This window comes from Elgaria multicarinata, chromosome 3 (assembly GCF_023053635.1).
Source record: "Elgaria multicarinata webbii isolate HBS135686 ecotype San Diego chromosome 3, rElgMul1.1.pri, whole genome shotgun sequence".
NCBI classification, from domain to species: domain Eukaryota; kingdom Metazoa; phylum Chordata; class Lepidosauria; order Squamata; family Anguidae; genus Elgaria; species Elgaria multicarinata.
Window position 1 is genome coordinate 63,114,199 of NC_086173.1, and position 24,344 is coordinate 63,138,542.

At 45.9% G+C, this 24,344-nt stretch overlaps 2 protein-coding genes across 6 annotated transcripts in view; one reads left to right on the forward strand and one right to left on the reverse strand.

Annotated features, from left to right (window-relative positions):
• Positions 1 to 1,139: 1,139 nt before the first annotated feature.
• Positions 1,140 to 14,644, forward strand: DDX39A (DExD-box helicase 39A). 4 transcript variants are annotated; one of them, XM_063120483.1, is made up of 11 exons: positions 1,140 to 1,229; positions 3,517 to 3,727; positions 4,404 to 4,531; positions 5,572 to 5,664; positions 6,387 to 6,570; positions 8,030 to 8,148; positions 12,045 to 12,176; positions 12,337 to 12,446; positions 12,699 to 12,843; positions 13,188 to 13,335; positions 14,332 to 14,644. In XM_063120483.1, exons 2-11 carry the CDS (start codon positions 3,520 to 3,522, stop codon positions 14,346 to 14,348), a joined length of 1,284 nt encoding a protein of 427 aa, XP_062976553.1. In that variant the 5' UTR covers positions 1,140 to 1,229; positions 3,517 to 3,519; the 3' UTR covers positions 14,349 to 14,644. The 4 variants fall into 4 exon arrangements, with proteins under 4 accessions (XP_062976553.1, XP_062976554.1, XP_062976555.1 ...); XM_063120484.1 differs by lacking the exon at positions 1,140 to 1,229 and adding an exon at positions 1,859 to 1,880; XM_063120485.1 differs by lacking the exons at positions 1,140 to 1,229; positions 3,517 to 3,727 and adding an exon at positions 3,734 to 3,818.
• A 706-nt stretch (positions 14,645 to 15,350) lies between these two features.
• ADGRE5 (adhesion G protein-coupled receptor E5) overlaps positions 15,351 to 24,344 on the reverse strand; it is a 45,046-nt gene continuing 36,052 nt past the window's right edge. For both annotated transcript variants that reach the window (XM_063120493.1, XM_063120492.1), the window contains 7 exons: positions 22,708 to 22,899; positions 21,686 to 21,903; positions 21,225 to 21,291; positions 20,171 to 20,262; positions 19,726 to 19,894; positions 19,102 to 19,209; positions 15,351 to 17,707 (listed from right to left, as the gene is read on the reverse strand). In XM_063120493.1, the coding sequence (XP_062976563.1) occupies positions 17,675 to 17,707; positions 19,102 to 19,209; positions 19,726 to 19,894; positions 20,171 to 20,262; positions 21,225 to 21,291; positions 21,686 to 21,903; positions 22,708 to 22,899 (879 nt within the window). In that variant the 3' untranslated portion in view covers positions 15,351 to 17,674. The remainder of the gene's footprint in view (positions 17,708 to 19,101; positions 19,210 to 19,725; positions 19,895 to 20,170; positions 20,263 to 21,224; positions 21,292 to 21,685; positions 21,904 to 22,707; positions 22,900 to 24,344) is intronic.

The window sequence follows — 24,344 nt, forward strand, 5'->3', positions numbered from 1 at the left end:
GATGAACTTGTATGGTCATCTTTCACTCAGCTTCAGCCTATAGTGATCAGTAACTTTAAAATATAGTAACCAAGGGCAGGCACAGAAAAGGTATGTTATGAATAGTAAATATGGCAAGTTCAAAATGGGCTACATGCAACTCTACAATACACTCAACCCTGTACAATGCACTCCTCTGATTTTTTTTTAAAAAGTGGAGGTAAGGGACACTGCTTTTACGAAGCAATTTTTCCAGTTTAAAACCATGTTTCTATAAAAGAAAAACTCTTTCCCACCTTTACAGCAAAACAAAGCAGAGCATAAAGTAATTCTCAGTTTGAGGCGAACTCATTTAATTGTAAAGAGAAGGGTCTACTTTAAAGCGGATGTGACCAGGTTTACTATGTCTGCTAAGTGTCCCTGGCCAAACTTTCCAACCCATTTGACCCTGTAAGTGGCTGTGGTAGTACTGGCTACTCTTATTTCGCAAAGGCATGAATGCTGATAATGGCTCAAGTAGAGCTGGATATTCCAGTGAAAAACATGGCACAGGGTTTTCCGTGAGATGGTGCGATCTTTTACCACTTGCCTGGAAGTAAGCCCCATTAAACACAACGAGATTTACTTCTGTGTAGACTTGCATAGGATTGCACTTAACAGATCTTTGCACTTTGAAGTACTTGAGCCCACTTCATCAGACGCATGAAACGTTAGACTCATATTTAGTTTTGGACATTTTTATCCCACCCTTCCTGGTAGAATACATATGTCAGCAGGCAGATATTTATATATAATAAAAAATAGAGTAGATGAAACTATAAGCCTTTTTATTGGGCACATAGGAAACGACTCAGAAGCATTTGTACCAGCACCCAAAATGGCGATTTCATCGCCTCCCATCATTTCGTCGCCGCCCTTCCCCCCTCCTCTTTTTTTAAAACCTTGCCTAAATCCCCCACCCCTCTCCCTCCTCCCTCCCAGGCAGCCATTTTGGGGGCGTCCACTAGACCACAATGGCAAGAGGCGTAGCTACGTGTAACATCAGCCTATCTTTAAGCAAGTGGCTTTGATTGGCGGCTCCGTAGGCCGAGATTTTCCTTCCCCGCTTTCATAGGAAGGCGGGTCCGTACTCGGCGGCGACCAGTGAGAATTGAGAGGGCTTCCTGCGCTGGGCCGTGCAGTCCCAGTTGGAGCGCGGCGTCTGTACAACCGAGGGAGGAAGAGCGCTCCGCTGATTCGGTACTGATCAGGTAAGCGGGCTCTGTGGAGCGACAGTGAGGCGGGGTGAAGCAGCCTGACGGCCCCGGGGGAAAAGCGGGCTGCTCCACGGCGGCCTGAGCGCTCCCTGCGCGCCTGGCCCCGCGTACGGCTCCTCGGTTTGCGGTGGCCCTTTTGGCCGCCGGTGCAGGTGTCGAGGCGCCGCGCCTGCGCTGCTCTTGAGGGGCCTCTTCCTTGCTTTCAGTGGAAGCACCGCTTCCCTCATCCGCAGGGCCCCGTCGCCGGCTCATTCAGACGGTCATTTTGCGACACGTGACCGCAGCTGAAGCGCGAAAGAGCGCCTCTTCGCTTGGCGGGACGGTGCGTCCGACCCGGTCGCCCCTCGCCGGTGGGCGGGAGGTTGTGCATCGCGACCCGCTTCCGGTGCGAAGCGGCGTGACTGCGGTTTTGAAGGCCCCAACTTTTAGGGCCGCCTCGACTTGGGGAAGTCGAAGGCCTTGGCGCCTTATGCGGAGCCATCCCCGACGGCCTCGTGGCCGGGATTCGGCTACAGCGCTCAAGGCATTCCCTTGTCTCCGCTGTGCTCCAGGCTCTGGCCTCCCGTGTGTGAAAAGGGGCCTGGTTTTCGGTCCAGCTCCTCTCCGCATGATGTCCTCATGATGAGCCGTCATCCTATCTAACAGGCAAGGCGGATTAAAAACGAATGATTCGTAAATAGAAATAAAGACCAGCGTGAAGTCCTGCTTGAAGGCTTACCATAAATAAAGTAGGGCATATTACATTGCATGTTATAAAAGCCGTGGAGTAAGGGCTGACTGTTGTTTCGGTTCTATCCTGGGGGCTTTGCTACTGGGCAGTGATAATTCCGGGGATGCTATTTTATGTTGTCCAGTTTACTCCATTCTTCTGTGTAGGTAATGCTGCTCATCAGACTTCAAAAGAATCACTTCCAGTATTTAGTATAATGTACTATAGCTGTTGTACTGTAGAATATCTCATATACCTTTCCCTAGTACATACATTTGTTTTTAAAGGTAAATTTGCTTAAACACTGCCTTATCAAGTAGACTTAGAGTGGCTTAGTAGCTTTAAAACAGGCATGAGCAGCTAGTAGGCCAAAACATCTGGAGAGCCACACTTCTAATCAGCCCTACCCAGTATAGCCAATGGTGAAGGATGATGGGAGTTGTAGACTAAAACATCTGGAAAGCCACAAATTGCCCACCCCTGCTTTTAAGGATATTACCACTGCTAGATATATAGCTCTATACATCCACTCAGATATACTGTTAAAATAACTCCTCTGCTTGTGTTCAGCCACCAAGTATCTTCCTTACTTTTTGAACAGACTTGGATTTTTCCAAGCCTGACTTGTGGAAGTGAGGCTTGAAGCTGAGGAGCAGCCATTGAGAATGGATCTGATTTCATACCTGATGAAGTGGCAATTTGACTAGAACCACTCATGAAAGATTGTAGAAGTACACTAGCAAGCTATAATACAACTTTTCTGTAGAATTAATGAAAAATGCTGAGTTAATCATTCTGTATTGCAGATTAGTTTTAATCAAGGTAAACCTTCCGAAGGTTAAAATATGTGGGAAAAGAGAAATATCTGCTGTCCTATGGTACCTGTAGTCAGTGCTACAAGGGAGGCATCTAGAACTTATTACTGTAGTTTTATAGTATATCTTTAAGCTTTATAATCCATTTTAGGGGCCTTGTGGAAAGAGCAGGGTGAGTTTTAAAAAAACCTGGCATGATCAAAAGAGACAAACCAATATTCAAAGACATTCCAGAAAAGCTTGCACCTTTCCTACCAACTCTCTTCTTGGGGCATTTTACGCATTGTCTGTTCTTATATGGAAATGAACAACAGTGGTGGTGCGGGGGGAAGAGTAATATATACCTGGCGAAGCATCTTTGGCAACATGTACACTGATTGGTATTGGTTTCCTGAACAATGTATATGGGGTTAAAAAGACCCACACTACCAGATGCATGTTTTTAAAACTAGCTTGGGAAATAATACTTGGTTTGGAAAAAGTAATGTGTGGTGCAGGTCTTAGGGAGGCTCATAGGATGTTTGGAAAACCAAACAGTATTATCTCTCTCTACCATTAGAAGGATTTGTTTGTCAGAACTATGGCATGGAAAGCCTTGGATACGAGACAGTTCACTGCTGCCTGCAGCTGTGGCAGCCATTCCCATTCCTGCTTCTCAGATTTTGTTTCCCCTGGTTTTTGGGTGTCAGCCGTGGACTTAGCTCTCTTTCCCAATGTACTATAAATGTTCCTTAATCTTGGCCCATGCTTCCTGCAGGACATGGCTGAGCAGGATGTGGAGAATGAGTTGCTGGATTATGAGGAGGATGAAGAGCCTCAGGCAGTGACTGATGCAGCCCCTGTCACTGCTAAAAAGGATGTCAAGGGCTCCTATGTCTCCATTCACAGCTCTGGCTTCCGAGACTTCCTGCTGAAGCCAGAGCTTCTTCGTGCCATTGTGGACTGCGGCTTTGAGCACCCATCAGAAGGTAGGAGCTGAGCCAAGGCCCTTGGCCCCCTCGTCAGCCAGCCCAGCCCACCCACCGGGGAGCAACTGCCAGTGGTGCCACGCGGTGCAGGGTGAGAGCTGGGGGCTGCAGGGAGCAGGGGTGGGAGGGTGACATTGGGATGGGAATGGCCTCTCTGTCACCATTGAGCCTAGTATAGTACTTGGGACTGCTGTGCTTTGGGGAACTCTGCAGTTAAGATTTCATGTAGGCTATGCCAAGTTACCTTTTGACACTTTACTGCTAGAGAAGCCTCATACTTCTATTAGCCCAGCTGAATGGAGGCCCTGTTAGCCTAGGAGTTCTGTTTAGACTCATGTGAGATAGGATGTCATTCAGTACTTAAGGGAAATGGGGGATTTGCAGGTGATCCAGTCGAAGCCTTCTCTGGGATAACTAGACCACACTGAAGTCCTTTGTGGCCTGCTCACTTTGATGATAAATCTGGCAAATCCCATTGCTCATGTTCTTTTCCACAGTATTTGTGCAGGAAGATTGACCTCTTGGGAGGGTGTGATGTGGAATCTCTGGATTTAAAATGGTGGGCGTTGGTATCAAGGCCTCCTGAGGTTCATCCCACTCATTCTGGGTTCTCCCATTTGTCCAGAAGCTGCCTAAATCCCTTGTGTGTGACGACTTCTTCTTCTTGCCCTCTCAGTGCAGCATGAATGCATTCCACAGGCAATCCTGGGCATGGATGTCCTATGCCAAGCCAAATCGGGCATGGGCAAGACTGCTGTTTTTGTATTGGCTACTCTGCAACAGATTGAGCCATTGGATGGACAGGTATGTAATCGGGAGTACTGCTATGTTCACAGCCCGCATGACTCCTGTTTTGGAGACATTGTGCTTCTAGAAAGCTAGATGTCCAAAGGCCTGTCATATCCTTTGGACATCTAGGTCATATCCTGATTGGGGAACTAGATTCAAAAGCTGCTTCTTTCTGGGAATGTTATTGGGCTGGGACTCTAGGACAGAGGTTAATTGAGCTTTGGGGCCCTAGACGGCAACTGATGTGCACCTTCTGATGGCTTGCTCCCTTTCTCAGCTGGAGTAGTGAATAGGAATTTAGCATCTCAATTATAAGCTTGGCCATCTCATATTCTAGTGAGACAATCAGCTGAATTGACTACAACAGGAGTGTTGAACCTCATGTCCCCGGCCTCTATCTGATCCATCTGGGGTCCGAATCCCACCCACTGAGGTTTCTCAGGTGGCCATGGCCCCATCCCTTTTTTTTTCTGACTGCTGTTTTTTTTTTTTTTTTTTTTGCTGGTTTCCCAACCTTTGCATTGGGTTTTTTTTCCATTCTAAAAGTTTATAATGCTTCTCCCAAGGCTTAGTGACTGGCAGTAAGAGCTTTGAGTTAAAATATGCAAGTAATCTTTTGGATCCATCACTTTTGCATCACTCCCCACTGGAATGTGGCCCCTGAGAACTTCTCCAAAATTGAATTTGGCCTTCAGGCTCAAAGAGGTTTAACATCTGTGGCCTACAAAATGCTCCCAATTTTGTAGTGAGCCAGAACGGTAGGAAATTCAGACAGGAATATTGAGTTTTTCTAGTAGTTGCTTTCCCTGTTTCTCCAAGGAGTAGGAGTTCATGGGGCACCTGATCACCAAATATAGCTTATTTATTGGCTGATGTTCCGTAGAGGAGCACTAGCTGTGTAATGTAATAAAGTTCTAAATGGCACTATGTTTGTTACTATAAACAGATTCTCAAAGTCGTCAAGCGCAGTGACTACTGATTCTGGTGGCAGTGGGGAAAACCTGAGCCCCTCTTGCTGCCTTTGTGTACAGATGTGTCCTTTTTCTTTCTGGTAGGTGTCAGTGTTGGTGATGTGTCATACCCGGGAGCTGGCCTTTCAGATCAGCAAAGAATATGAGCGCTTCTCCAAGTATATGTCCACTGTCAAGGTGAGAGATAGTCTATTTATTTGGGTCTGAAGTATATAGAATGCTGGGTGCTGTATCCCAGGGAGAAGAGTTTGTGTGTCTCTGTGTGTGAGTGATTTGGGAAGGACTTGTAGTGGTGTAGAGAGAGAGAAGTAATGCAATGCCCTGATTGTGTGGCTGATTTCAGATATTTCCACCTCTCTTGACTAGGGCACAGAACTTCCCTTAATAATGAATGTCAGTTTCTGAGTGGGAAGATCCTATTACCTATTCATTGGATTGTATAGGCTAGCACTAATGTTACTAATTCTGGACCCTGTAATATTGAGGGGAAGGGCTAAAGTCAGTGGTAGAGTACAACATTTTCCAAATTCAGTCGCTGGCATCTCCAGGCAAGGCTAGGAAAGACCCCTGTCTAAAACCCTGGAGAGCCACTGCCAGTCAGTGTAGGCCGTCCTGAGCTAGATGGACCAATGATCTGACTTGGTATAATGGCAGCTTCCTGTGTTCCACTATTATATAAAAGTGCGTCTCTGAACTGCCTCATTTTTTCAAAGTGGAAGCAATTGTTTCTGGAAGAAGAGTAGATGTGATGGGTTGAGAGTGGGGAGAGCCTTTTCATAGTGTATTATAGTCTCATCTCTTTCATGTTCTGTAGTGCCTAAGTAGATCGGTGTGGTGCCGCTGTAGTTCTGTAAATTAGATTGCTGGGTTTCTCACTGTGACTCTTGTTTGTCCTGCAGGTATCAGTCTTTTTTGGTGGGCTTTCCATCAAGAAGGATGAAGAAGTGCTGAAGAAAAACTGTCCACATATTGTGGTGGGGACGCCAGGCCGTATTCTAGCATTGGTGCGCAACAAGACACTCAATCTGCGCAATGTCAAGCATTTTGTGTTGGATGAGTGTGACAAGATGCTTGAGCAGCTGGGTAAGAGACAGAAGTGGGGGCAGTCTGGGTGAGGACGTTGTGGCTTGAGTTGTCATAGTCTGGGATTCTTGATCCATTAGTTGTGAGAGTTGCTGTTCCTGGAAGGAAGTCTGGTGCTCAAGTTCCAGATCAAGAGACTGTTGCTCAAACAGTCGAAGGATGAGTAATGTTGCTCAAAAACCTGTCTTGGAGTATTTCAGGAAGTCACACCTGTTTCAAGCTCATGGGGGGAAAGGGGTCATCGCCAGCAGCTTCATGAGCTGCAACCTGTCCTCCAATCTCGAGGCAGAACCTAAAAACTGTCCCTGTGTTCAATTGAGATGGAATTAAAGTGCAGAATTGGGAGATAAGGGAAGACTTGGAAATATTCCAGAGATACTCAAGCTTCTCTGCTATGTGGAGAAAACATTTTAAAGATCAGACCTATTTTTTGTTCTGATGTCATTTCACCTAAAGAGAGATCTGATGTCCTTCTACCTAAAGAGAGATCCTTGTGACAAGGCAGTAGTCAAAAACAAGTTGCTTCAAAGAGTCTATTCAGACATAATGCCAAACGATGGTTTAGTATCATGAGACAGAGTTTCTTCTGGTGTTATAAACTTTTGATTTGTTGCAAACAGTCTGCCATTTTGTCCAAACAAGCAAACTATGATTTTTGTGCTTGCCCATAAACATAGATCAAAGTAGTTTGCAGACAAGTGTTTTTATTTATTGAATTTATTTATTCAACCCATACCCAAACCTTCCATAACCTGATGCTGTCCAGATGATTTGTAACTACAACTGCCCCATCATCCCTAACCATTGGCCATGTTGTCTGGGACTGATGGGAGCTGTGATTCAAAACGTGGAGAGCAACCAGGTTGGGAAAGGCTGCCATATGTTTTCAGACAAAATGGCACACTATAGCTTGCCACAAACTATAGCTTAGAAGTCTTTAATTTCTGCATGCGAGGAGTAAACCACAATGTCCTTTGGGCTCATTCTCATAGTATCTGAATACACCCTAAGGCTGCAATTCTGTACACAGTTACCTAGGAGTAAGCTCCATGGAACTGAATGGGTTTTTTTTCTGAATAGATAAATAGTATTGCAGAGGTATGTGGTCAAAAATCCCATCCTTTCTTACAGCAAGTAGGTTCCTGTGGGGAGGTTCTTCAGGGCATCCCAGTGAACAAAACTGATCAGAAGGGTCTTCATGGTATGGCATGCTTTAGGGTGGATTCCTGCATTGAGCAGGGGGTTGGACTTGATGGCCTTATAGCCCCCTTCCAACTCTACTATTCTATGAACTGAGGAAAATCTTGTGATGTATTCTAGTTAGGATCTGTCCCTGTTCTTCAAACTGTGTGGTAGGGCAAAATCATGTTGGATCCCATGAGGGAGGGATGGGGTGGAACTTGGAATATCGAACGTGGTGAATTATTTGGAACCTTGACTCTTCCTGTTTCTTCTGTAGACATGCGCCGTGATGTGCAGGAGATTTTTCGTCTGACGCCCCATGAGAAGCAGTGCATGATGTTTAGTGCTACCCTCAGCAAGGAGATCCGGCCTGTCTGCAGGAAGTTCATGCAGGATGTAAGCCCTAACCTTTCATCTTATGTCTCGGTTGGTTGCCCTGGTGTGGAGGATCCATGGAAGTGCCTTCCACTTTAGGAACCTTGTTACAAAGGACTTGTGTCTGGGGACTAGCTTTTTACCATTCGCTTGCCAAGAGATCTGTGGAGGGAGTTTTTTATTCATCTCATTTGTTTGTTACATTTCTATCCTGTCTTTTTTCCTCTTGCAAGGAACCCAAGGCAGCATATGTAGTCATCCTCCTCTGTATTTTATCCTCACAACAACCCTGTGAGGTAGATTAGGCTGAGCTTCAGTGACTGGCCCAAGTGGGTCCCCACCCACTGGCCCAGTGGGTGGGGACTAGAAGCTGGATCTCCCAAGTCTCAGTCCAACACTCTAACTGCTATATCACACTGGCTTTTTATTTATAGAAGATTATAGACTGTGACTTCTTTCAAAAAAGGATTTCATGGCAGTGTGCACAAAAATCAGCTACTTGCTAGAATAAAACAGTATAAAACCTAAACCATCTAACCATTTAAAAATACAAATATAAAATGCTTATGCAGAGGCAAAGGTTTAACCTGGCACCAAAAAGAATACATCAGTGCCAGGTTTACCTATCACGGGGGGTAATTCCGAAATAAAAAAATAATTGTGCTTCTATTATAGATGAAATACAGAGAAGAGCCTCCTCTATTTATAGCGTTTTTGCCTTGCACTTCAGCCAGCTTACAAATTGAAAAAGGACACAGCAATCTCTGACCTCAGGGTTACAACATAAATGACACAGGAAAAGGAAGGAGGAGTAAAGAGGGGGGGGGAAGCAAATTTTGGCACCAATTGTTAGTTATAGTTCTTATAAGAACCAAGTTGGGGTGGAAGTGGTTCAGGTAGCCTGCTAGAATAGCTGATGCTAGTTCACGGAGAGCCAAAGGCAGCTGGTCTCAGCAGAACCAATGCAATCACCCTGCTTCTCTTCTCTCTCTGTTAGCAAATGAAGCTCTAGAAATCTTTGTTCTCTTAACATGGTTTGTAGGAAATTGTGTATTTGGTGGAATGTGTGTGTCCTCTGCTTTCATCCCTGTACACAGGGCCATCGCAAGACTTCCCATTGCAGCCCTCTCTTCTCTCTTTCCCCCCCGGCCATGATGGTGGCAGGCAGTCACCCTCCTCCTCTTCCCTTAAGAACATAAGAAGGGCCGTGCTGGATCAGACTAAGGGCCCATCCCAACTAGCACTCTGTACACAACAGTGGCGTTCCATCTGTCAACCAGGGACCCACAAGCAGGACACAAGTGCAACAGCACCCTCCCGTCCAGGTTTCCCAGCAACTGGTTTACCTAGGCTTACTTCCTCTGAGACCCTTCCCTGGGCACTCCTCCTCAGGCCTCCTGCTGCTGCCCGTCTCTCTCCCTCTCCTACCATGATAATAGCTGCAGCCACCAGCCACTTCCCTCTTCCTCCCCCCCCTGGTTATTGCCCTGTCTTCTCTTCCCCCCTCTTCCCTCTCACTGTGACAGGTTCTTCCTGAGAGTGTGGTGGGGAGGTGGCCGTGGCAGCACAGGAAGTCTCCAGGGGCACCTTCCTGCCAATGCCTCACTCTGAGGAAGGACCATTTACAGCGAGGCATTTGGGCTGAGCTCTCTACTGGCCACTCTCTTTTGAGGGGCTGCTGGGGGAGCTTCCCAGAGAGTCTCCCTGCCCAGTGCCATGCTCTGCGGTGTCCTGCAACTGAGGCATCAAGTGACTGGCGCTCCAGAGAGCTGTGCCAGCTGCTCTTGCCACAGCAGGTGAGTGGCCATCCCAGCTTTCTGGAGTGTCGGGCTGCATCATCATCATCATCATCATTTTATTTCTTACCCGCCTCTCCGATTGGATTGAGGCGGGGAACAACAGTAAGCATAAAACACATAAAATAGTTCTCCCAGCAGCGGGAGCCACTGTCCTTTGGGAGCCACTGCCTCATGAAAAGAGTTGGTGTATAAAGACCCTGTACAGGACTATGGTGGCCCTTTTCTTCCCCTTCCAAACCACTGCTTGAATGAATACTAGCATGGGAAATGCTCAGTGAGGTTATTCGCATATAATTTTGAACAAATGAAGTTGCCTTAGACAGAGTCGAACTGGTCCATCTGGTCCAGTATTGTCTGCTTCCTGGGTGGGGAGCCATCAGCCCACAGCTTCATCTCATACGGCCCTCATCATGGTCCAGCTCTTCAAACACGGCAGGCCCAGTCTTGCTCTCCAAACCATCCCTCTGGGAATTGCTTAATCCACAGGTGGGCAGAAGATAGATCTGGATTTACTGGTAAATACCTGGATGCTGTGCAGTAGACCAGTAAGGACTGCCAGTTCACAATTGTTAAACAATAGCAGCAACAAAATTACTCCACAGCACAGCACAGCACACCCCCTTAAATTGCTGAAATGAAGAAAGCTTGGGATAAACGAGTGGATATTTGTGTGGAAGAACTGAAGCCTCCATTCAGTTTGGATACTCAAAACAAATTCCTAGGCTCAGAATTCTTCAATTCTACATATATGTCTTTTGCATCAGTCTCTGGGCAATGGATCTCCAGGGTTCTGCTAAAGTTCAGTGGGGGAGGAAGCAGCAGCTAGGTACCTCTCCATCGTGCCTGAGTCCAGCGCCAGCTGAGAGCCCCCTCCCTCCTGCTGCCAACTGTCACTGCTGAATTTTGCAACTAGGAATCTAGTGCCTGAATTTGCTTTTCTTTTCTTTCCCCCCCCTCCCAATCACCTTTCCTTTTGTGTCATGTTTTTTTTAGATTGTAAGCCTGTGGGCAGGGTCTGTCTTAAGTATTTTTGTAAGCCGCCTTGAGAGCCTTTCTGGCTAAAGGGTGGGATAAAAATACTAAAATATCAATATACTGAAGAATCAAGTAGAACCCACAAACTTGAAGTCTGCTTCACTCCTGGCTTAATCTTCTGCTTCTTGTGTGTGTGTGTGTGCATGTGCGTGCATGCACTCATGTGCAAAAGGTAGGGAAGGAATGGGGTGGCATAGAGAGTTACGCAATGCTGCAAATTCCGCCTTCTTTGGAATCTGGTCCTGCCCATCGTTGGCTCCGATTCTACTCCCCCCGCCCCCGGTGGCTCAGTGACTCTTCATAGGAGAAAGGCTCCCCACTCCTGTTGTGTACTCAGTGGTAGTGGCTCATCAAGTTCTTGGAGATCCGTGTCAGTGGAGATGCCAGGAATTGAACTTGGGGCCTGTTAGCATACAAGGCTTGTAGTTTACCATTGAGCTGTGGGGTAGCCTGATAGAAAAGGGTTAGCTGCTTTGCTTCCTCAATAATTAGAGTAGAGCGCTATGGCAGGCGAAGAAGCATTGGCACACAGTGCAGGGGAAATGTGATGATTGTCTAGTGCGCCACTGCAACACACCTGTGCAGCTTCGGGCAAAATATAAACAGCTACGGAGTGCTATTGCTCATAGTCATAAGGAAAAGCTGAATTGGAGTTGACCTACTAGTTTTGAGTGTTTCTTTTTCTTTATTGTTTCCCCTATGGATCAGAGATTGTTTATCTCAAGACCTTGATGAAGTGCACAATAAATGGCTATCAAGTTAGTTTCCTCTGCTGCTGGGCACTTAAATCAATTTTGTGGATAATTAACAGTTGTGGGAATTCTCCTACAGTGTTTGGCAGAGGGAGGTTTTGAGTATGCGGAGTTTTCATCTGCGGTTCTGCAGAAGAAATAGTTTTGCTTCTGCCCCCAGCCTCTTTAACATTCACTGAAGTAATCAAAGAAATACCAATTGCTATGGGTCTTTGATATTTCTTCATTTATCAATTGAACAAAAAGTGGTATTTAAAACAGGGTATATATTTGGAGGATTTTGCTATCATTACTGGTTAAAGGTCACTTTGGCTTCCTCCTCTGTTTTCAGCCCATGGAGGTTTTTGTAGATGATGAGACTAAGCTGACTCTGCACGGCCTGCAGCAATACTACGTGAAGCTGAAGGACACGGAGAAAAACCGCAAACTCTTCGACCTACTGGATGTACTGGAGTTTAACCAGGTCTGCATGGGAAAGGACTGGCCACCAAGACCCCTAAGTTATATCCCAGCCCTAAGGCTGAAAGTTGAGCAAGGTCACAAGCTCTGGGCCTAAAAGGCTACTACTGGGGATCCCTGGAGCTCCCAAGTTGAATGCACTTTTCTCTTCCCACCTCTTGCAGGTTGTGATATTTGTGAAGTCCGTGCAGCGCTGCATGGCTTTAGCTCAGCTTCTGGTCGAGCAGAACTTCCCAGCCATTGCTATTCACAGGGGAATGTCTCAGGAGGAGAGGTGAGTACAGCAAAATGGCTGGGTCAGGAGAGGGCAGCAGCAAATAAAGCATCAGATGTGAATGCTAAGCAGACTATTCATATTTCAGGATGGAATGTGGTTGTCAGTGATAGGTGTTGAGGGGAAGAAGAGATCTAGAATGTTTTGTGTGCGTCCATGAGCATAATGCTCTGAAAGGCTACGTTGCAGCTCTAGAGGAGGTATACACAGTGGTTTGAGCAGGGTCAGCCATTTCCCTTTTATTCTTTGCAGGCTCTCTAGGTACCAGCAGTTCAAAGACTTCCAGCGTCGGATCCTGGTGGCCACTAATCTGTTTGGCCGTGGGATGGACATCGAGCGGGTCAACATAGTATTCAACTATGACATGCCTGAGGATTCTGATACCTACTTGCATAGGGTGAGACTGGCTGTAGGAAAGGGGAATGAATCCTGTATTCTCGCTTTCCCTGTGATGTGTTTGTTTGATACCTTGCTTGTGGTTGCAGTTGCTGGTCCTGGCTAGTTACTAGTTAGATGATTGAAATCTCTACCTAATGCCATTCTGCATAATTTCTAGATTGGAGAACAGGGTGTCTGTCTGAACCTCTCAGAAGATATGGCCCTATCATTAATACCCTTAATGTTTAGTCAGTGTTTTCTTCTCTTCCCACCCCCTGCAAGTTTGATCCACCTGGCATGGTGGATCCAGAGATTGCAGGGAAGTTTCTTCTGTGTATCCTTGATACATCCTTCTATCTGTAGGTTGCCCGAGCTGGCCGATTTGGCACAAAAGGTTTGGCCATTACTTTTGTGTCAGATGAAGGTGATGCCAAAATCCTTAATGACGTGCAGGATCGCTTTGAAGTCAATGTGGCTGAGCTCCCTGAAGAGATAGACATCTCCTCATATAGTATGTATTGGAAACTGACTTGGGTGGGCTTGTCTTCCTACTGACACATTTTTTGTATATGTTGCTCAAAGGTGGAGAAAAAATCAGGGTAACGATTGAAGAATACAGATATAGTCTGTCTCTCATGTTTCTGGGAACCTTGTCGAGAAGGAAGACAAATTGGGTGCTTTTAAAGAAGTAGCCTATTGAGTGGACCCTCCTCTGCACCCAAAGTGGATAAGAGAGTTGCAGGGCCTTACGTTAACAGCTGATAAGTATAGGTTGAAAAGCAGACTTTAGTTCCTGGTTTAGAAGGTGAATAGTACCTATTGTAAGCTATTTTTTGCATTATTATAATGGAAAAGTGAGATATACATTTCTTGCATAAGCATACTACATGGTTCTTCAACTAAATCTACCATTGTGTTCTGCCTCTTATTTTGCTCTAGGGTTTGGCAGAAATGATGCAGAAGTAGCTGTTAGCGGTGTCATTAAAGGCTACTAGGGGTGAAGAAATGATGGGTTAATTTTGAACTCCCTCTAGGCCACCTGAAAAGCCTCTGGGGCTGTTCACGTGTAAAGACCGCTCATAGGTTTAAAAAACAGTTGGTTTGTCAGGCCCACCTCTTCCACTTTACAGTACATCCCTTGATCAGCTCCTTCGTAGGTTGTGCAGCATGACGTGAGCTCATACTGCTGGATTTTTCAGGGGCTAAACAACCGAACAACAACATGGGTTGACCATTGGGTTGTTTAGCCCCTGAACAACCCAACAGTCTGGGTTCACATGTCACTCTGCACAACCTACAAAGGAGCTGTTTACGGGTTGTGCAGAAGAGGAAGGTATACTGCAGATAGCACACCTGCTTGTGCACATGTGAATCAGCTTTTAGCTTAGTAAAAGCGGGATATAGAGCTAGATGTAGGCCTCTCTATAGCACAGGCAGCATTCAGTTACTTGCTGCAGCTTTGCTTTGCTAGGGAGGGTTACTGATTGGTTTGCCTTGTCTCTTGCAGTTGAGCAGAGCCGGTAGCATGTGTTCACGGATCCTACCCACTTAGTCCAGCATGGGAGCTGAGGCTGAGCACACTGCACCTCTTATCTCCTGGTGACGCCAGATGAATATCTCCATTTTTAAAAACTTTTTTTGTGGGGGGAAACGCACTGTTAAACCTATGGGGTGTTTGATCTTAAAACGAATGTCTTTTAAATTGCCTAAATGGTATTTGCCTCATGCTAGCCTGGGGGCTTTTTTAATTAGATGTTTCTATTTTCTGAATAGTAAGCCCCGTGGCTATGTTTCGTAATAAATGGATTTTTAAAATGTCATTTTCGGGCTGTTCTTGAAGCATAATGAGTCCCGGTTGTTGGTACTGAAATCTTGTTGAAGATTCAAGTTTTCATAGATAGATAGATAGATATACACACACACACACACTCTTTCTTGCTGGCCTCCATTTTTGCCTACATCTTCCACTCTGTTCATTACTTTTGCCTACTTGCACCACCTGTGCTGCTCTACATCAGGCACATATGTGGCTTTCATTAGACTGCCCTCATTTCCCTTCATTGGTCCCTAATGCCCCATATCCTACATCATCCTTTAGCAGAACTCTTCCTTTTCACTTTAGTTGTGCCTTTGAGCAAAGTTTTCTTCTTAAATTTGACATTGCAGTATCTTTCACATAAGATATGAATAGGGAACTCTAGGCGGCTGTATTTTTTGCTGTTTTGAGAAAGGGGAGAGAGAAAACAGGATATGAACTCTTTGATATCCATGTCCCAGCTTCAGTCCCCATGTACTCTATTTATTCTCAGAATATGTTGCCTTCTGAACCATCACAAATCAAATATAAGTCAGGGGTCAGAGGCCATCTCCTTTGTTTTGCTAAGAAACCCTGGATGGTAGGATGTTGAACGGTACTTAAATGACTGGCTCAGAGTTTCTTCCCTCAGTATTGACATCCGTGTCGTCGTCATCCATCCGCCCCCCGCATTCCACTTGTTTTGAAAGACAGTGTAACTCGGGATCCCAAAATACCGTTTTAATTAAATGTACATGTTAGGAAAAGTGGTTGAGACACAAGTGCTTCAAATAAGGCGTGGGTAGTTCAAGGAGAACAAAGGCTTTTTTGTGCAAAGATGCCTGGCTAAACTCCATATCTGTTTACCCAAAGGCGCTCTTGGGTGGCAAATTCATGGCAAGATAGTATGAGAAGTTATACAGCACCAGGGATATCATTTTATATATGTTGAATCCATTATTTCCCCTGCTCCAAGTGCAAATTCACAGGCTGAAATACAAAACTCAAGTGTCTGCAAGACTAGGTTTGAAGGCTAGGAGAAACATATTTGGTGGATGGGGTCAGATTTTGGAACACAAAGTTAAATGTTGCTATACAACTACTTCTCTCCCCTCAGCTAGCATTTAATCGTTTCAAAAACATTAATCTCAAGATTTGTGTGTTGACTGCATGAGTTACCTAGTGCGAGAATTCTAGGAGTAAAGTGCATCCGGAATTGCAGTATACATAGCCAAGCTTTTTGGCTCAAAAACAGGAAGAATTTGGCAAAACTGGTAACAATTTTAAATAAATTAGTCTAAATAGGAAACTATAAAGTTTCAGTATTTGATGTCAAGTGCCACTATGAATCTGTTCAATAACTTCAGTAACTGTTCAAAACATTCTCTCTTATTCCTGCTATTCTATAAGTGCTGCTATCATTTTGTCTTCGTGTAAGAGGCTCCCTGCTTCTTGACAAATTACACTGCTTGTGGCGTACTGTATCTTTCCCCTTGTATCTTGCTGCCACTAGACAGAACTCCTGGGGGTAGAACTAAAGAAACCCACCAAGGCAAAGAAATATGGAACCTTTTTCTGGAATAGCAGTAGGGTGCTTATCATATGACTGACATGATGCTACTTGTGCTGTTGGTCTGTGGTTTGGATTATTCCCTTGTCCAAGGCAACTGGAGAGGCAGTTGATATTTTTTCAGCTCAGGAATGGGTACCTAGCAAAAGTGCTTTTGTCAGGCTGAAGAACACACTTGTATGTTAGGCATGTGCTCTTTAAATTACTGGAAGTGGTGACCAGAAAAGCTTCAGGTTACCATTTCTGAGTAGTTCAGAGAAACGATATGCATAATTCAGCTAGGCTCTCTACACAACTGATACAGCATTCGTGTAATTTTGTGCTCCTACACAAATTAGCTCTATCAAGTACGAACCAACCATGAGATGTCACAGTGCTGGATCCCCTTCCTGAATTGAAATTGAATTCTGAGAACACTCCAGTTTCCTTGGTATATGAAAAGCAGAACCACAAAACCTCTGGGCAATGCAAACAAGACTTAGGCAGCAATATTGCTTTGTAGCTTACCTAGGGCTACTCTGCTGTCTGTCTGAATCCTGGTGGTAAACCTGTATGATACAGACTGTAACTGAAGCCTGCTTGAATATTTCTCTATAGAAAATAAATCCATGTACCTAGAAAACTAGATGGCTAGAAGAAAGGTTTTCGTTTCGCCTTGGCTGTGGCATGCTAGTTTTCCAGATCTCTAAGTAAATTTTTATATTCAATCATTGCAGCCTAAATTAGTATAGACTCTAGACCAATGTTTATCTCACTGAATATTAGACCTCAACTTTTTGTTAACCTTTGTACAAAGGAAGTCAAGTAGGACAGGTAGGCACAAGCAGAATAGTTAAGTGAAGTTCTGTGTCAAAGCCTTGAGCCCCATATTCCAGCTCCTGGGCAGGCTTTGCACAGAGTACCTTTTCCAGAGCTCTAGCTGGACTGGTTTTTTCTACAGTCTAGCCTAGGCTCATGGCTCAGAGCAAGTACAAGCAGGCTAGACGCTGACTGAACAGTTCTCAACACTTCCTGCTGCAGCTAGCAAACTGGCTATCAACAAGCAGATCAGTACATAAAAGAGCATGGAATGGATGGAAAGGAGGTCTTCACCAAGGTTCACTTAGATTTCTGATGATCACCTACTGATGCGCAAACAGCTAGGCCCATGGCAGCATACACTCTGCTAGGGCCAACCAATGTCCAAAGTGTCATGAGTGCAAGTACCTCTTTATAGACTTACTCCATCTCTTTGAGAAAGAACCTTAGCATGAAGGGGAAAGAGGCCCCTTGCTGAAGAGACTGTGCCAACATCTGCTTAGCAACATTGGTCCAGTACTTGAACCTGCTAGGTAGGTCTCTACACAGGTTCTGGAAGGTCTGTTGTCCTTGTTGCAGTAGGCGTGTATCAGCAGGTACCTCTTCTAGAGAAGGCCGCCAGAATAACAGGAAGTGTTTTGTCATGTGCAAGGTAGCACTTCTGGAACTTACTTCTGCAAAGGGCTGCTATATTTCAGATTTTTTAAAAGACTTGTTTGCCTATAAGAAAAAAAGAATGCAAGTTGAGTAGTTGAATAGCTCCTTACCTCTATCAGGACACTGTATACCCAGTACATTTCCTCTGTCCCATATTTCTTCAGCCCTTTAGAGAAGACAACCAGTGGTGTCGGTTGGTTTGTAAATCTTTCTTTGATGGAGCTTAGTGATAGTTCTTTTTGAGACTATACAAGGCTCTTTAATGTGCAGCTTTAAAACAAATAATGGAAAGTGTGTGGGGCTATTTACAAGGAGTCAAATCATTACATACTTTGGTTCAGGTTCACCTGTAACGAGTTGTGCTGGTTCAGGTCAATAAGAACGCAGTAACTGGTTTGGCACACACAGACAACTGGTTCAGTTCCAGTTCACATGAGAAAATGTAAAACTAGGCATATTGTTTATAAAGATCATTTGCCTAGTGAGCTACGCTGTCCTCTACTTTGCCTGGGACCCTGAAGGACAGATGCACAAACACGCCTGCCATCAACAGAGACTGGCTGAGAACTACAACACTGGGGAGTCACTCTGCACGGCACAGCAGTGGTGCCCTTTCCTTCCTCCATTAGGGTTATACCTTTAGTTTGTCACATCCTCCCCCATCAAGATTTGTGTTCACACCTATTCATTTGAATGAGCCTCTTGTTTTTCCTGTGTTTCTATAAACTTATTTCCTGCTCTAATATTGGGTTCACAGATTAATACCTAATTCAAATATACACCTATTTCATTTTACATTTTTAAATGCACAGTGCATTTCATGTTTACACATATGTTCTCATTATAATGTACAGGTAAATACCATTCTATAAACGCCTCGTACGTTTTACGTCACCTGTGCTCTATTATTGTATAACCACATATATGTATTACATGCGTATCCCTTCAGTGTTGTAACTTGTATATTGGCCAAGCCCCTATCACAGAGGAGATGCAGGCCTCCTGTCCAATCCCTGCCTAGGGCTTCCCAGGCCTTGCCCTTGAAGAGAGAAAGAGTGTAGAAGCCTGTACAAAGCCAAATGACACAAATTACCCCAGCTATATTGTATGTGCTCATTCTGGTGGAGGCAGCGATGTACCATATTAGAAATTCTGTTGTTTAGTTGAATCATTCTGAACAGCTACCATGACACATATTTTTCTACTTCTGTTCTGATTCAATAGAGACTGACAAGAGAGTTTTGTTCCGCTTCAAGAAAAAAACAACTTTCATCCAGGTGCAAGTTTAACTCCTGGATTTTTTTAAGGAGGATTGTGAAGAGCAACCCAAACTCGCAGCCCAGGCAGTGTTGCAAGACTGCAGGGCAGCTCTTAAGTTCAACAAGGGAGAGTGATGATCTGTGGAGAAGTCCTGACAAGGAGGGGGAAATGCCAGACCTTCCATTATTTTGTCTTACCCGTAATGTGTTGGAACCTGCGGTGGAACTGAAGTCTGTATACTTGTCACTACTATGGTTCTTGTCAAGCTTGCCCTTGCAGAACCAGCGATAGTAGTCATCACGCACCTAGACACAAAAGACATGCATATTTTGTATATAGTTATCTTTAGGATGCTCAGATTTCTGCACAAAAAACGTTCCATAGCCAGACATTTATAGGTATTGCCTTTTGGGTTTCAGGTTCCGGACCCAATATTGCTAAATGCCAAAACATGTAGAGCTAGGGTAGGTAATACACATCCCCTGCTGCCCCACAAAATTGAAAAAATTAATTAAAGGCATCCAAAGTGGCCATTTTGACCTCTTTTTTATCCTTTTAATGCAAACAAGCTGAATTTGACCCCTTTGGTGCTCCATAGGCACGCCAGATGCTTTTTTAAAAACATTTTTGCTGCACTGGAGGTGGGGTGGGGGATGAAGGTGGCCCCTGGGCCTCCTGAGGTTGCCCACCCCTTGTATAAAGCAACCCTATGTTTCTTTATTCAGAAAGCAATCCCAATGTATTTAATGGGGGTTATTTCCAGGTAAGTGTGCAGAGGATTGCAGTCTAGAGATGCCCCCCATTCTTTTTGCTGCAGGTACCTGTTTCTTGAGCACACAATGCAGGAGGAAGATGAAGAGCCCCTGCAGGCTGTTGGAGATGGTGAAGAGGTAGGACATGACCAGGGTGTGTTCAGAGAACTGAAACAAACCGAAGACCCAGGTGGTACCCAAAATACAGAGCTGCGCAATGGCTGTGATAGTGAGCACCCTGCAGGGAAAGAGAATTGGGACACAACTTGCATTGGCTGCTGTAATGCTCAACTTTACAGGGACAGTGAGGACTAGACTTGGAACATGCTCTGCTATGACGCACAGTCCCATTTTTCCTCTGAGATGGGGGTCTTTGGAATAATCATTCTTTCCATCAATTGAACTAAGAAACTTTACCATAGTGCTGTTCCTACATCGGAGAGGCTACTCTAGTCTTTTGGGAGTTATTAATTCCTGACTTCTTAGACCCCAGGGTACCACTGAGGCTGCTTACCTCTGCTTCTTCAATTTACTCATGTCAGGATTGATGTCAGAAAACTTCTCAGAAAGCCTCCAGACAGTAATCACAAAGACAATGGCGTTGACCTGAGCAGAAAAGATGGGACATGGGTGTTAGTAAGGTTCTGAGATAAGAGCTGTATAGTGATCAAATGTACATGCCACAGGATTTTTTTTTTTAAAAAAATTGGGGACCCAAAAGGTGGTCGATAAATGTTTCAGCAAATAAGGTGTAGGAAAAATGTTCACCTCTATAAAGCAAAAGTCATGTATGGAATAGATGGGCTACTTGCGTGAGTGATGAGGTCCGTTTATCACCAAACTGACCTTGCAGGCAAAATGCTGCCCAACAAATCTAGAAATATTTGTAAACATTTTCATTCGAGTTTGAAGTTGGTATTTGGGCTTGGAAAGTGGTAATTTTGTAGACAAGAATCAGGGGCATTCTGCTGGGTGAAATAAGCCCCGGTTGTACACGGGCTGGAGTCTTTCCCAAATAGCCATAATGTGGGAGGCATTAACTGGACATGAGGCACATAAGATGGTAGCGTTGAAGCCTCTGTAAGGAAAGGGTAGGAGAGCTAACAGGGATGAATGAACATCAGAGCTAACAGAGGGATGAACAGACTCGGCAGTAGACAGACTGCTGCACCACTCATCTGTTTACACCTTCACAAAGGGTGGATTGGATGGAAGTTTGGTACTGAATGTACAGCCAATGTGGTGTAGTGGCCAAAGTTTTGGACTGGGAGTCAGGAGATCCAGGTTCTAGTCCCCACTCGGCCATGGAAACCCACTGGGTGACTGGGGCAGTCACAGACTCTCCGCCCAACCCACCTCACAGGATTGTTGTTGTGAGGATAAAATGGAGAGGAGGAGGATTATGTACGCTGCCTTGGGTTCCTTGGGGGGGAAAAGGCGGGATATAAATGTAATAAATAAATAAATACTAATAAATGTAGAGTAAACGCAGCGGAAGGTTTTAGAGTGGCACTCAGCAGAGAGAGCAGAAGAATAAAGGGATGGTTTGAGTATGAGATAGGCATTACCACAATGATGAAGGAGACAGGTGCCAAGAAGCTCCATAGGAACCCACGATCCTTTGAAAGCCAGCAGCTGTGGGGAAAGGACAAGGGTGAATCTTTGGCAGGTACTCTACTGCTTCTCTTCCATGCAAGTTAGATCTGGTCTCCTGCCGCCTTAGAAATGCACCATCATACACAGGCGAACTCACAAAGTCAGGGTGCTCACTGCCAACCATGCCAGAATGGTAGTTACGTACAGACTGGCTGGGTCACTGCCTGCCTGGTTCTTTAGAATGGGAGGGGCACGTGCCTTGAGCCTTCCCAATCCAGCCTTGCACTCCCAAGAACATGGCACAAGCATTTATTAGTAAGTACTAATGTGCTACATAACTGTTCCCATTTTCATTCCACATCTTGTTGCTTGGGTTTTGACGCACAAGTATTCTCTAGCCCACGTAGGTGCACACCCAAACCCCAAGACTCACTTTTTGCTGCCATAGCCCTTGCTATTTATGGCGGCTGAGATGCCCACCACAATGGCCGGTAGTCCATAGCCCACAAGGAAGATGTGCCAGTGCCTGAGGCTGTGTGTTTTGAAGACCTGAACCACCATCAAGTAGAGTTCCACACCTTCCAGCATCATCCAGCAGAAGACGGACAAGAAGAAGTAATGCAGCAGTCCAGCCACGACGGCACATGCTACCTGGGAGGGGGACAGGACCAAGAGGAGGTTGTGAAAGAGCGGCTTGCTGAAGTCTAGTGGCACAAAGGTTGAACTTTGGGGGTGGTGAAGTCCCTCCTACCCCTGAGAAGCAGCAGGGCTACAGTCTCTGCTCTGTGAGGTGGCCCATATTTGAGATCTGCTATCTTGGCATAGTAACAACCTACTCTTCACTTGCCTCCAGTGAAATGGGTGCCACAATCTGACATTGCAGAGCAAACTGCCTTTCTAGCAAAAGTCGCTGCAGTTCTGACAGAGGTTTCAAAATCCAGCCCGTGACTGTGAGGGGTTTTGGACATTACCATGAGGTAAAAGTAATGGGTGGTGTGTTCCTCCACATCTCCATCTTCTGTTCCAAATCAGGACATCTTCCACGCAGAGGAAAATGCAAAATATGGAAACGTGAAGGAACAGGAACAGCATCCCATTCTCACTGCATTGTCATAATGCCCAAAGCTACTTGTAAACATTGCGTTGCTAATTCCTACATCCCGCAGCAGCCACCAGCTCCTCGGTCTCATCTGTTTAGCTACATACTCCCACCTTGAAGGAAGCAGGACAGGTCTGTGCAACGCTGCCAGCTGGGACTGAACTCAAGGGATGCTCATTAGTGGCAGCAAGAGCCCGCCAGGCCCTATGCCCTCAATCATAAGCTGGGAGCGAAACCCATTACCAGGAATGCTACAGGAGGGCCCTGGGCTTCTCATCCAACTGTTTCCCTCAGAATACCTCTTGCTGCCTCCCCCGAGTGCCTACTAGTGGTCCATCCCAACCCCAGCAAGTTACCGTGTTGCTGGTGTTTCCGGCGCCCATCAGGAAGGTGACGTGGCCAGCAAAGAGTGCCAGGCAAAGGTGGAGGTGGATAGTGGTGCGGATGCCTCGGATGGCTCGACAAAACAGGAAGGTGAGGATGGAGAAGAACAGGCAGATCAGAGACACAACCAGCCCAACCTTGGTGATGATCGTCAAGGCTCGGTCCTGCCGGAATGACAAACAGTTAAAGGTTACGGCTGTGCAATACCAGCCAGGTCTTAGCAGAAAGTTGGCCATAACCAGCTGGTTGGCAGATCTAGCCAGAAAAGTATCTCCTGACAGAAAACTCAGATAATAAAGAGCGGAAGTGGAATGCTGTAATTCCAGTTCCCGACCACTAGGAGACAACTGTTTGATCTCACGGTGAAGGGCAGCAGGGATGGCTGGTTTCTGTTCCTGGAAACTTTGATGGGAGGAGGGTGCAGGAGTAGGCTTAAAGTGTGGTTCTGCAGAAAGCCCCACTCTGATCTCTAGCCTGAGGAGGAAGAAGCATCCCCTGCTCTTTGTGCAACTGGCTTTGATTGTGCAACCTCCTTACTAAACACCAATGACAGATTAAAACCAGGCTCCAACAAGTACCCTCACCAAAGTCTAACTCCTACCCTTGGCCCTGATCTTGCCTCCATGCTTTCTCCCCAGGATGGCATTTCAGTACCATTCAAGAGCAGGTCCAGGGGCTGTTTGTGTGGGTCCTTGGACACCAGGGCACTGTAGGCACTTTCCTAATAGGCTTCTTTTGTCTCTTGACTAGCCAGCCAAGTGAGCTGAGACAAAGTCAGGTCCAGCGAGTCTTCCGCTCCTCACTCTCTGTGCCCGGCTGCCACCTTGGCTTCCTCCTGCAGGCCTCTCTTGGGTCTCCTGCGCTCACCTGTTCCTGCCCGGAAGGATCAGGCTCCACACGAGGTTGCAAGCTGGCAAGCAAGTGAGAGAACAAGTAGACTGGAGAAGTCTTCCCCAACTTGGTGCCCTCCAAATGTTTTGTACTACAACCCCTTCAGTCCCAGCTAGCATGGCCAATGGTCAGGAATGCTGGGAGTTGTAGTCCAAAACATCTGGCGCACACCAGGGTTGAGGAAGTCTGGACTTGAGCGTGGGAGGGTGGGCAGGCAGGCAGGCAGGGAGAGGTGCCGGCTGCAGAAGCAGCGCTGGCTGAGCCAAGTGGCCCCCGCCACCTCCCCTTCAAAAATGCCACTGCCATCATGCCCCCTTGCTCCATGCTGCCTGAACATGCACCCAAACCTATGCAAAGATAGCAGTTCCTCCAGTGGATGGATGGCTTCCTACTCCTCAATGGACCCTAGCAGGAGCCCGACCTCCACTGGACCTGTGTGAAACAGCCCGTGTTCTCTGCTACGCACAACGCTCAAAGAGGAAACCGTGCAGAGTGAGCTCCTTCAGCGTTGCTTCAAACACTACATTCATACACAAGTGACGCATGCAACTCTTTCCACACTTGTAGCGTAACACCCTAAAAGAGGAAGTCCTGTGTCTCCTCTGTGCAGAACACACGCACCGGACCGTGGAAAGAGATGTGCATACTTCCTGCTCCGCTGTTACATGAGGGGCACAAATATTGGCTGCCAGGTTCGTCACGTAGCCATTCGTGTCGC

Excerpts from the sequence above, each read along its gene's own strand:
- DDX39A (XM_063120483.1), top strand. The coding sequence starts at position 3,520 with ATGGCTGAGCAGGATGTGGAGAATGAGTTGCTGGATTATGAGGAGGAT. Across the intron at positions 8,149-12,044 it reads GCAGGAAGTTCATGCAGGAT|CCCATGGAGGTTTTTGTAGA; the intron begins GTAAGCCCTAAC and ends CTCTGTTTTCAG. Across the intron at positions 12,844-13,187 it reads CTGATACCTACTTGCATAGG|GTTGCCCGAGCTGGCCGATT; the intron begins GTGAGACTGGCT and ends TTCTATCTGTAG.